Source organism: Pongo pygmaeus, chromosome 7 (assembly GCF_028885625.2).
Source record: "Pongo pygmaeus isolate AG05252 chromosome 7, NHGRI_mPonPyg2-v2.0_pri, whole genome shotgun sequence".
In the NCBI taxonomy this organism is placed as follows: Eukaryota; Metazoa; Chordata; class Mammalia; order Primates; family Hominidae; genus Pongo; species Pongo pygmaeus.
This window is the reverse complement of record NC_072380.2, coordinates 157,817,817-157,830,705: the sequence shown is the minus strand read 5'-3', so window position 1 is coordinate 157,830,705 and position 12,889 is coordinate 157,817,817. Positions and strand designations below refer to the sequence as shown.

Here is a 12,889-nt window from a genome sequence, read left to right as displayed (position 1 = left end):
ATTTACCAGGAAGGGGGTCCCAACCTTGGCCTCACCCTCTCCACAGGCTATCAGGGATTTGGGGGAGGAGGACCTGCACTGGTGGGGAGCATCCCCACCCTCTGGGTCTCAATTTCTAACACCAGCAGTGAGTCAGCATCAGAAGAGGGAGGATGGGCTGACCATTCACACCAGGAAGGAGGCAGGCACTGGGGAAGGACAGGGACCCTGCCCTCAATGGCTGACCATAGAAGCTCAGGGGCCATAGGAGGCCGCAGGAAGCCCACCTCTGCCCAAAGGCTGGAAGGATTTGGCCATAGAACAAGGAGGCTGTCCTCGGCTTGCAGATTCCATCTTGTGATGTGGGTGGGTGTGAGGCAACCTGGAAGGTTCTCAGGGCTGAAAAGCTGAGGCTAGGGGTGAAGCAGTCTCCTGGGGCAGTGGACAGGCTCAGGGGGTGCTCACCTGGGGTCCAGGCTTCGGGAGTGCCATCGCCATCCCAGGGTACCTCTGTGGAGGAGCAGGTGCTACAGACAGTGAATTCTGGGGGAACATAGAGCCATGAGTAGAAAGGGCCCAGGCCTAAGGCCCTCCAGCCCCCCAGAAGGCCCCTCCAGATCCAGAAGGGAGCAGGAGAGGGTAAAGTGCTGGGGCAATCACATCAGCCACCTCCTTCACGTCCCAAGAAGCTGCACCCAGGCTTCTCCATGGGAACACCCACTCCCTCCAATGTTTTCTGACTCTCACCTTGCTGGGAGGCCTTCTGTGACCACCCTTTTTAAAACTGCCATCTCGCCTTCGGCTCCGAGCTGACCCTGATCAGGGCTGAGTCGTCTCGGCGGCGCTGCCGAGACCTCCACCCAGGACAATCCCCCTCCCTGGGCCTCTCTCCTCTTGCCTACGAGTCCCCTCTCCTCGTAGGCCTCTCGGATCTGATATCGTGGGGTGAGGTGAGCAGTCCCAGGGAGGGTGGTTACTGCTGAGGAGCTGCATTCGCTGTTAAGATGATAGAGGTACTGACAACAACTGATTCTCAGAAACTGCTATACCAGCTGAATGCCCTGTTGGAACAGGAGTCTAGATGTCAGCCAAAGGTCTGTGGTTTGAGACTAATTGAGTCTGCACACGATAATGGCCTCAGAATGACTGCAAGACTAAGGGACTTTGAAGTAAAAGATCTTAGTCTAACTCAGTTCTTTGGCTTCGACACAGAGACATTTTCTCTAGCTGTGAATTTACTGGACAGATTCCTGTCTAAAATGAAGGTACAGCCCAAGCACCTTGGGTGTGTTGGACTGAGCTGCTTCTATTTGGCTGTAAAATCAATAGACGAGGAATGTCCCATTGGCAACTGACTTGATCCGAATAAGTCAATATAGGTTTACAGTTTGAGACTTGTTGAGAATGGAAAAGATTGTATTGGAGAAGGTGTGTTGGAAAGTCAAAGCTACTACTGCCTTTCAATTTCTGCAACTGTATTATTCACTCCTTCAAGAGAACTTGCCACTTGAAAGGAGAAATAGCATTAATTTTGAAAGACTAGAAGCTCAACTTAAGATATGTCATTGCAGGATCATATTTTCTAAAGCAAAGCCTTCTGTGTTGGCATTGTCTATCATTGCATTAGAGATCCAAGCACAGAAGTGTGTAGAGTTAACAGAAGGAATAGAATGTCTTCAGAAACATTCCAAGATAAATGGCAGAGATTAGATCTTCTGGCAAGAGCTTGTATCCAAGTGTTTAACTGAATATTCATCAAATAAGTGTTCCAAACCAAACGTTCAGAAGTTGAAATGGATTGTTTCTGGGCGTACTGCACGGCAATTGAAGCATAGCTACTACAGAATAACTCACCTTCCAACAATTCCTGAAATGGTCCCTTAACTGGATTATTACAGCACCAAAAAACTTCTCTGAAGCCTTTCTCTACAACCTTGTTCTACGGATTCCATAATGTTACAATGGATTTAAACTATGAAGCCCCAAAACATCACGAGATAAGCATGATGGTCTCAGACTTGGGAAAACTGCCTAATATTATGCTGTAGTGGAATTATGTTTAGATTTGAATTCATCTGTGAAACATTCAAATCAAAGCTAAAAGCCTAAATGTGAAATGCTAATGACAAGCCTGAGAAGAAAACAGGTGACATTTGTATCTATGATAAAAATTTTTATACAGAACCTACTGCCTCAAACTGAATCCCATCAAGAAAACTAGTTTCTATTGTATTAGTAACTCAAAATAAATTATCACTTCGAAAACTTGCTTTCCCACACTAAGGTAAGTTCAGGCTAGATTCAACACTCCAGAAGTTTTTTTACTAAAGACTGTTTTTAAGTTAGAAGTGATGGCAATTTTCCACTGATGCCCTTACTGTGCCAAAACAAAAATCTTAAGAAAAGCAAGTAGACACCTTCATAACTGTGAATGAAGCTGCTGAGGTAGTGTTTAGGATCCTCCATGTCAGTTAGTGAATGTAAGAAGTACAGTGTTAAAGTGTTGTAAACAGTTACTCAGTGCAGTGTATAGCCTGAGTCTATCCATGATGGCTATAACCAATTTGACATCACGTTATGGATCAATACGCAATGAAAAACCAAAGAACCGCAGTATATCTTATTCTTAACTTTTGTAAACCATGTTTTATGGGTAACTTTTTAGTTTTCCCAAAAGGCTGATAAATTTCAATATTTTGAATACATCGTTGTTAATTTTGAGTTGGCAGAGGTAAACTAACCAACTACCATTATGTTTTAGTACTAAGGGATATACCTTTCAATAAAGTTAATGAAATTCAAAAAAAAAAAACTGCCATCTCCCCTCCTGCCTGGGAATTCCTTATCCTCGCTCCTTGCTTTATTTTTCTCCATAGCACTATGCCATCTGACATAAGACAAGTTAACTTCCTTGCTCCTTATCTGCCTTCTCCAATTAGACAAGGCCTTTGGTCTGTACCCCTACAGCCTGAGGAAGGACTTGGCACACAGCATGTGCTCAGAAAGGATTTATGAAATGAACAAAGCATGACTGGTTAGAGCAAAATTATTGTTTTGTTTTGTTTGAGACGGGGTCTCGCTCTGTCGCCCAGGCTGGAGTTGGTGGCGTGATCTCGGTTCACTGCAACCTCTGCCTCCTGGGCTTAAGATTTCCTCCCAGGATGGCCAAGGTTGCACCATTGCACTCCGGCCTGGGCAACATTGTTCATTATGAAATGAACAATGGGTGACTCTGCAACCAATAAAACCATGTTGTGGGAACATCAGAAAACATTCTTGCATTTTACTACATGAAACAAGCAGACTGTAAGCAGAAAAATAAAGCTGGTAGCATAAAACCCTAGTTCTCTCTGCGTCATAGAATTATGAGTGGTTCCTCTTTTTCTCCTATTTTTCTTTCCTTTTTTTGAGACAGGGTCTCAATGTGTGACCCAGGCTGGAGCACAGTGGTGTGATCTCAGCTCACTGCAGCCTCAACTTCCTGGGCTCAAGCAATCCTCCCACCTCAGCCTCCTGAGTAGCTGGAACTACAGGTGCATGCCACCACACCCCTAATTTTTAAAAATTTTTATTACTGATGAAGTCTTACTATGTTGCCCAGGCTGGTCTTGAACTCCTGGACCCAAGTGATCCTCTTGCCTCGGTCTCCCAAAGTGCTGGGATTACAGGTGTGAGCCACCACACCCGGCCTCTATTTTTCTAATTTAAGACTTTTTTGGCCAGGTGCGGTGGAGACAGAGACCATCCTGGCTAACACGGTGAAACCCCATCTCCACTAAAAATACAAAAAATTAGCCAGGCATGGTGGCAGGCACCTGTAGTCCCAGCTACTAGGGAGGCTGAGGCAGGAGAATGGCGTGAACCTGGGAGGCGGAGCTTGCATTGAGCCTAGATCGCGCCACTGCACTCTGGCCTGGGTGACAGAGTGAGACTCCGACTCTTGTTGCCCAGGCTGAAGTGCAATGGTGCAACCTTGGTCATCCTGGGAGGATCCCTTAAGCCCAGGAGGCAGAGGTTGCAGAGAACCGACATCATGCCACCAACTCCAGCCTGGATGACAGAGTGAGACTCTGTCTCAAACAAAACAAAACAATAATTTTGCTCTAAGCAGACGTATACAGAGTAGGCATGAGGCCCTGGTCTCCTCACTCTTCCCTTCAACAGACACTTGAGCTCTTGTGTTTGGTTGAAGGTCTCTGGGGCTATCCATTTCTGTAGAGCTGGAGCCCTCTAAGTAGCTGCCACTTTGTAAAGAGATGTTTCCCATTAGGCATCAGTTAACAAAAAGCATGTGTTTAGAGGCTGGGCACGGTGGCTCATGCCTGTAATTCCAGCACTTTAGGAGGCCGATGAGGGCAGATCATTTGAAGTCAGGAGTTCGAGACCAGCCTGGCCAACATGGTGAAACCCTTCTCTACTAAAAATACAAAAATTAGCCGAGTGTGCTGGTACGCACCTGTAATCCCAGCTACTTAGGAGGCTGAGGCAGGTGAACTCCTTGAACCCAGTAGACAGAGGTTGCAGTGAGCCAAGTTTGCCCCACTGCACTCCAGCCTGGGCAACAGAGTGAGGTTCTCTCTCAAATAAAAATAAATAGTGCATTTAGAGGCAGGACGGCTGCTTGGTCACAATGCTATGAAGTGACGTTTGGCAGTAGAGCCCTTTTGACATGTTAGGGTACGAAGGGCGATGGGGGTAGATCAGACAGATTCGTGAATCACCCCTGCACAGAGGGCACAGACTGCAAACGCATGGAAGAGCAGGGCCACACCACCCCCACCCAGCCCCCACTCACTGTCTGTCCAGGGCAGTCTGTGGCAGGACCCATCTGGGCCACTGCGATGGCCACACGTGTCGTCCTCACCCCAACAAGGCAACCAGAGTATCTCAGGGTATGAGGCTGCCGGAAGACTAGAGCCCCTGACCCCTCAACACGTACCACCCTCCACTCTGGTAAGAACTGCAACCCAGGACTAGGGTTGGACTTGGACTAGGAGGGGGTAAGTTACTGCTGCTTTTTGTTTGCTCATGTCTAGGGACTGCATGTCCTCAGGGAGGGGCTACCTGGTTAGAGGGGAAAAAAACCTGCTTTTAGTTCTATCTTTGGAATTAGGAAATAAACCTTCAATCAGAGTAAACAGCACTGAGCTAAAAATAATCGAGCAGACATATGATGACAACAGATCAAGCTGTTGCTGAGACAGAAAATGTCAAGGGGAGGAGGGTGCTAATTTTAGATGAAGGACCACCAAGAAATGTTACTGGGGGAAGTCACATTTAACTGGGGTCTGGAAGACTAGGCGGGGTCACCTCCTTCCATACCTAGAATAAGCCCTGTTCCTGGGGGACCTGGGGCACCCCGCTCACTACGCCACAGCCATGCAGCCATGCCAGGCTTCTCTCTGTTCCCCCACCTGGGATTTTCTCCTCAAGGATCTGTGGCTGCTTCCCTCCTCCAGCAGGTTTCAGTTCAAATATTAACTCTTTTTTGTTGTTGTTGTTGTTTGAGACAGAGTCTCCCTCTCTTGCCCAGCCTGGAGTGCAGTGGCGCAATCTCAGCTCACTGCAAGCTCCGCCTCCCGGGTTCACGCCATTCTCCTGCCTCAGTCTCCCGAGTAGCTGGGACTACAGGCGCCCGCCACCACGCCCGGCTAATTTTTTGTATTTTTAGTAGAGACAGGGTTTCACCGTGTTAGCCAGGATGGTCTCGATCTCCTGACCTCATGATCCGCCCGCCTCGGCCTCCCAAAGTGCTGGGATTACAAGCGTGAGCCATTGCGCCTGGCCAAATGTTAACGCTACAGAGCCTCCCCTGACCGCCAAGGCTACCCTAACCCCCTCTCACAATTTTATTTCCTTGGTTTATTCTGTGCATGGCCCTTATCAAAACCAAAAGTTATTTTGCTGCGTTATTGTCTGTTACACTAACGCCTCACCTCTATTACAATTCACGCTCCTGGAGGCGAGGGGTGCTGCCCGCTCACTGCGGGGTCCCCAGCACCGGAACGCTCACAGTTAAATACCCAACAGCTATTTACGAAATGACTGTTGGTCCAATAAATGCCCCAACCCAGGGACGGGGCAAAACTGCTCAGGGTAAATGAAAGCTGCGGGAAACGGCGTCCGCCAGGGAGCGAGGCTGCGGGAAAGAGCCCGCCATCGGGCGGAAGCGAGGAGCAGAATCTGGTCCTCCCCGGAGCAGCCCCACCTCGCCAGGCCTCCCCGCCTGCAGCCTCATCTCTGCGCAACCGTCCGGCTCGGCGGAGCGGGTCTCGGGGGCCCGGCCGCACGCCCTCGACCACAGCCAGCATGGACCGGGGCGCAGGACCCTTCGCCCCGATAAGGGTTCGGGACCCAAGGCGAGCGGAGACGGCAGTGCCGGCTGCGGGTCCGCTCCCTGTCGAGCTCCGCGCGCTCACTGCGGGGGCTACAGCCTCCACCGGGCCGGGCTCGGAGGACCGCGCCCCTCCCAGTCCCCGCCCCGCGGCCGGGACCGACTCACCCTGGGCCGCCGGGACAGCGCGGGGAGGAGCGCAGGGCGCCCGGCTCTCAGGCTCCGGTTCCTTCCCCGCCCCCGGAAACGGTCGCTGCGCCGCTCTGGGAGACCTGGAGGACCGCGCGCCTCGATGGCGCTCGTGTCTCGACGCCTTCTGGCCCCTGTGGCGCGGCGGTCGCCTGAGGGGTTCCGGGCCAGACCGGGTATCAGTCCCAGGCCCGAGGGGCGCGGCAGGGCGTCGACGTTCTCGGCGCTCCGTTTCCCCCCGGGATCGGAGGCGCCGAACGTCCATCCCTTGCGCCCACTCTCTGCCCCCGGGTGGCCTGCGGGGGTTGGGGAGCACGGCGCGGGATCGACTCCTGGACCCGCAGGAACGGCGGAGCAGGGGCGTTGGGCCGGGGTCGGTCTCTTATATAAATTTGTGACATTGTTTAGTATGACTTTTTTTTTTGAGCCTGAGTCTTGCTCTTGTTCCCCAGGCTGGAGTGCAACGATGTGATCTGGGCTCACTGCAACCTCCGCCTCTCAGGTTCAAGCGATTCTCCTGCCTCAGCTTCCGGAGAAGCTGGGACTACAGGTTCCCGCCACCACCTCCGACTAATTTTTGTATTTTTAGTAGAGACGGGGTTTAACCATGTTACCCGGGCTGATCTCGAACTCCTGATCTCAGGTGATCTGCCCATCTCCGCCTCCCAAAGTGCTGGGATTACAGGCGTGAGCCACCGCACCGGGCCAGTTTCTGGGATCTTGAAGTGTCTTTGCTGCTCCCTCTGATCACTCTCAGACCACCTCTCCTGTCCGCACCCAAGGATGGCATTCTGACTTCTAACAACCCTGTGATTTTTGTAAACATTTGTATGCTCTTTGTATTTACTAATTTAATCCTCACGGTAATCCTATCAAAATACTACTGTTCCCATACTAAAATGAGGAGAGCATAGTGTCCCTGTTATTTGCCAAGGTCTAATCTCTTTTTTTTTTTTTTGAGATGGAGTCTCACTGTTGTTGCCCAGGCTGGAGTGCAATGGTGCCATCTTGGCTCACCATTATCTCTGCCTCCCAGGTTCAAGTGATTCTCCTGCTTCAGCCTCCCAAGTAGCTGGGATTACAGGCATGCGCCACCATGCCCGGCTAATTTTGTATTTTTAGTAAGGACGGCGTTACTCCATGTTGGTCAAGCTGGTCTCTAACTCCTGACCTCAGATGATCTGCCAGCCTCGACCTCCCCAAGTGCTGGGATTACAAGCGTGAGCCACTGTGCCTGGCCAAGGTCTCATCTCTCAAGTAACAGAGCTGGGATCCAACCCACATACCTGGCTCCAAGTCACATATTCTTTTTTAAAAAAATTTAATAATTTAATTTGTTCAAGTCACATATTCTTCAGCCACTGAATTGTGTTGTGAAACCATCATGCAAGTGGAACAGTTCAATATATGAAACTCGGTGTTTCCCGAGTTCCCACTCAATCCACACACACTTTAAAGATGGTTTCACCACACTCTAGGTTTTCAGATCCTCTGAATTGCAACCAGACCCTGGGAGGAGGTATGAGGATCAAAGAAGGAAAGGGACTCATCCAGAGCCACAGCTGGTTGGGAGACGGGTCAGATTTGAGCACAAGACAGACCAGGAACCATCATTTTCTTCCTTTTCACAAGGGCAGGGGAAACTGGGTCAGGAGGGTGACACCTGTCTAAGTAGGCTCATGTGGGCGGCAAGCCATCCAGGTGCTGAGGCAAGAGACCAAGGGCATGAGCTGTTCCAGTATAGATCATAGACATGATTATATATGAATATCATTAATCACTAGTTTGTAGCAATTACTCTTTATTCCAATATTATAATAATCCTCGCTCAACAATCATAACCTAGGAAAAACCAGGCCATACAGAGATAGGAGCTGAGGGGACATAGTGAGAAGTGACCAGAAGACAAGAGTGCGAGCCTTCTGTTATGTCCGGACAGGGCCACCAGAGAGCTCCTTGGTCTAGCGGTAACGCCAGCTTCTGGGAAGACACCCGTTGTCAGGCAGACCGTGGTCTAGCGGTAGCCTTAGTGTCAAGAAAAAACACCAGCTACTTAGCGGACTGGGAAAGGGAGTCTCCCTTTCCCCGGGGGAGTTTAGAGAAGACTCTACTCCTCCACCTCTTGTGGAGGGCCTGACATCAGTCAGGCCCGCCCGCAGTTATCCAGGGGCCTAACCATCTCCCTGTGATGCTGTGCTTCAGTGGTAATGCTCCTAGTCCACCTTCATGTTCCATCCTGTACACCTGGCTCTGCCTTTTAGGTAACAGTAGCAAAATTAGTGAAAGTACTGAAAGTCTCTGATATGCAGAAATAATGGCATAAGCTGTCTCTCTTTCTCCCTCTCTCTCTCTGCCTTGGCAGCCAGGCAGGGGAGGGCCCCCTATCCAGTGGATACATGACCCACGTGACCTTACCTATCACTGGAGATGGCTCACACTCTTTACCCTGCCCTTTTTGCTTTGTATCCAATAAATAACAGCGCAGCTAGACATTCGGGGCCACTACCGGTCTCCACGACTTGGTGGTAGTGGTCCCCCGGGCCCAGCTGTCTTTTATCTCTTTGTCTTGTGTCTTTATTTCTACACTCTCTCATCTCCGCACATGGGGAGAGACCCACCAACCCTGTGGGGCTGGACCCTACAGGCTCAGCCCAGCACTCCACTATGGGTGGCGCTAAACTTGTGTGATGTCCACATAGATCCTTGTCCCAGGACTGGATGCCCCTAGGTTCTTCAGACTCTTTGGGGGACCCAGGGTGTCTCCTGCATTCACACTGCTGACAGCACATCTGCTCAGGAGTGAGACACAGGCTGGGTAGGACAGAGGCACTCTTCAGATTCGGGGTCCAGCAGGAGGGAATTGTGGGCACTTGCCTGACAGCCACAACCATCTTTGGGGGAGGGATCATGACTCCCCTCAGGGCCATGGCACATAATTTCAGACAATATGGGTATTGTGGTGAACTTGGATGTCCAAAAATTGTATGTAAATCCTATGCTATTCTCTCATTGTAAAAGGATGCCAAAACTTCAACGATTTAATCACACACGTGGGGTCCCAGAGAATGTTCACCCACGGCTTTATGTCAGGTTGACATGACGTATCCAAGCCATATAGATGGCAGGGGTCATGGAGACTGAGCACTCACTAACCCGTTGTGCTTCACAATACACTACCTTAACCCCTCTCAGAGAAATTCTAACACTCACCTCCAAGCTGTCCCTAAGCATGTGCAATCTCCACCCTCCCAACCACCCACCTCTTCCTGTTGGCATTGGTCCCTGGGGTCTCCCCTCACCCACTCCTGAATGGGTGACACGGGCTCCTATGGACTATCCCACCCCTGAGGCACTGAAAGCACATGAGAAAACTATCTCAGAGAATCTTATTGGAAATATGTTTCCACAAGACATAGCTCCACAATTATAAGACACTAAATTAGAAAAGCAGTGTGCATGAGGCCAGGCACGGTGGCCCACACCTGTAATCCCAGCACTTTGGGAGGCCAAGGCGGGTAGATCACGAGGTCAGGAGTTCAAGACCAGCCTGGTAAAGATGGTGAAACCCTGTCTCTACTAAAAATACAAAAAATTAGCTGGGCACAGTGGCAGGTGCTTGTAATCTCAGCTACTCGGGAGGTTGAAGCAGGAGAATCCCTAGAACTCAGTGGGCAGAGGTTGCAGTGAGTCGAGATCGCGCCACTGCACTCCAGCCTGGGCAACAGAGTGAGACTCCGTCTCAGAAAAAAAAGAAAAGAAAAGAAAAGCAGTGTGCATGAAAAGTACTTAGATCAGTCCCTGGCCCATAAAAAGTGCCTAGCATTGGCCAGGTGCAGTAGCTCATGCCTGTAATCCCAGCACTTTGGGAGGCCAAGGCAGGTGGATCACCTAAGGTCAGTTCAAGACCAGCCGGACCAATATGGTGAAACATCGTCTCTACTAAAAAATACAAAAATTAGCTGGGCGTTGTGGTGTGCGCCTATAGTCCCAGCTACTCGGGAGGCTGAGACAGAATTGCTTGAACCCGGGAGGCGGAGGTTGCAGTAAGCCCAAATCACACCATTGCACTCCAGCCTGGGCAACAAGAGCGAGACTCCATCTCAAAAAAAAAAAAAATATATATATATATATATATATATATATATATTCCTTTTATTACAGAGAGATCCCATTTTAGCCATATGTGATGGTGTGCCCATATGTGGCATACAATTATGCTACGGGGGCACAGTAGGGGGCAGGGAGATAAGGACACATCAGTTGTCGGGGATTGGGGGTGCAGGCAGATAATGCTGGTTGGGAAGGGGAGCCAAGCTGAGCAAGACAGAGGATCACAATTTCTCATGTTTCTACCAAATTACTGCTGCATGTATGTGACAAGAAACATTTGAAGAACAATTTCAAAAGGAAATAATTTTTTTTTGAGGCACAGTTTTGCGCTTGTTTCCCAAGCTGGAGTGCAATGGCACAATCTCAGCTCACCACAACCTCCGCCTCCTGGGTTCCAGTGATTCTCCTGCCTGAGCCTCCCAAGTAGCTGGGATTACAGGTACCCACCACCATATCCAGCTAACTTTTGTATAGACGGGGGTTTCTCCATATTGATCAGGCTAGTCTCGAACTCCTGACCTCAGGTGATCCGCCTGCCTCGGCCTCCCAAAGTGCTGGGATTACAGGCATGAGCCACCGCACCCGGCTGGAAATAAATAATTTCTAAGAATAAAGTTTGAACAGCAGGTTAGGGGTGACATCGGATGGCCTAAGGGAGGTCACCAGGCCACTAGCACAAGCAGAGGCACTGTGTGGGGAAGGCCTAATCCTGGCCCAAAAAAGATGGCTCCACCCCAGAAGGCTGGAAAACCCCATGTCCAGTGCTTGCGGCCTCGTCTGGAGTGGCTGTCAAGTGACCCAGAATTGCATAGCCCCTGCTGTGTGCCAGACTGTGTGGTCTCCCGTGAAGGTCAAGACTGAGCCCAGTCACACAGTCCTCAGGACTGTCAGGTGGATGCTGGCAAGGCCATGTCTCTTCGAGCTTAAAGCGGCCTGGTCAGTCTCCTGGCTGCACGTAGGGTCTTGGTAGCCGCATCTCATCCCAGAGACCCGTGAGACCATCTTGGGGACCCCACAGCCTGTGTGTCCAAGCACTCTTCTCACCTCTATCCCGCATCCAACTCTCCTTCTGCTCCTCCAGAGAAGCAGATTTGTTCAGGAGTGACGCACAGGCTGGGCCTGTGGGCCAATTTTGGGCTGACCCCAGAACCCCTCACCCTGCCCCCGGGGTCCAGTCCTGCCCCTCTGCCCCTGGCCCTAGCTGTGGGCTGTGCTGCTTCCTGAGTCCCCACCCGGCAGCTCCTCCTCGATCCCCCTGCCGACCCTAGGGGAGGGCCTCCTGCAGCAGCCCCTCCTCTCCCCTGTGAGCAACAGCGGGCACAGGACACCTCTTCCACCCTCTCCTGTCTCTTTCTCACGATGTCAACCCTGCCTCAGCCTCTGCAGGGTCTAGGAAACACCCCAACTCCCAGTACTGACAGCAAGCCTCTCCTGCCCACTGGGACCCCTGCCTTCACCTCCTTGCTGCCTCCCCACCCACGGCCTCGCGTGTGCTCGACAGGGCTCACTCAGCCAGGGACTCTCTCCTGGAAAACCTCTTCCCCACCACCCCCCGCCTGCGGCCTCGGGATCCCACCCGTTAGGGGCTCGATTCCGCGAAGCCCCTCTCCACAGCATGTACCGCTGGACACCCCCAGTCGGGCTGACTCTTTCCAGCTCAGGCCCCCACAGCCCCTCCCAGCCTCCGTTTCTTGCTCCCTCCCCACCCACCTCTCCGGCACAGGGTTCTGGTCAGGGTACGGTCCAGTCTCCCATTATTCGTCCTCTCCGCCGCATGTGACGCAGCCCATCCCCGCTCCTTCTTCCTCGACCTGGGACCCTCCCGCTAGGCCCTCCCCACTTCCTGGGCCGGCCGGCCCTCACCCTCGGCAAGGATCCCGGGGCTCCTCTCCTCGACGCCCGACCTCTCTAGGGGCCTACGGTGGATAAGGTCCCCGCGTCCAGGAGCGCCCGTTCATCAGGGAGACGGACATTTGCCACCTGCAAACCACGACGTTCCACGAGTGGGTCCACGCGTCTCCCCTGCCCATCTCCTGCTCTGCACCAGCGAGAACCCCTCGGCCTACACGGAAGCCCCTCACCAGGCAAGCCGGGAGCCCCAGGCCCCGTGGCCCGGAGTGGGTCGCTCTGTGACACCCTGGACAGGTCACTCAACCACTCGGCGCCTCCTCGGCCACTCAGAAAACACCTGCCCTCCCGGAGATCCCGGTGAAAGCCGAGCACTCCTGCACCCTCCTTCCGAGCCCACGCACACCAGGACACCTTGAGCCGCATCTC

At 51.8% G+C, this 12,889-nt stretch overlaps 1 protein-coding gene and 1 pseudogene across 13 annotated transcripts in view; one reads left to right on the top strand and one right to left on the bottom strand.

The window, feature by feature from the left end:
* The window catches only part of ZNF517 (zinc finger protein 517), a 20,166-nt gene extending 7,277 nt beyond the window's left edge, over nt 1-12,889 (bottom strand). For 2 of the 13 annotated variants that reach the window (XM_063669266.1, XM_054499394.2), the window contains exon 1: nt 445-777. Coding sequence is in view for 10 of the 13 variants with exons in the window: in XM_054499394.2 (XP_054355369.1) it covers nt 445-534 (90 nt within the window). In the remaining 3 variants the exon portion in view is untranslated. The other 11 variants (XM_063669258.1, XM_063669257.1, XM_063669261.1 and 8 more) reach the window with 11 other exon arrangements.
* LOC129042979 (cyclin-G1-like) lies at nt 984-1,689 on the top strand (annotated as a pseudogene).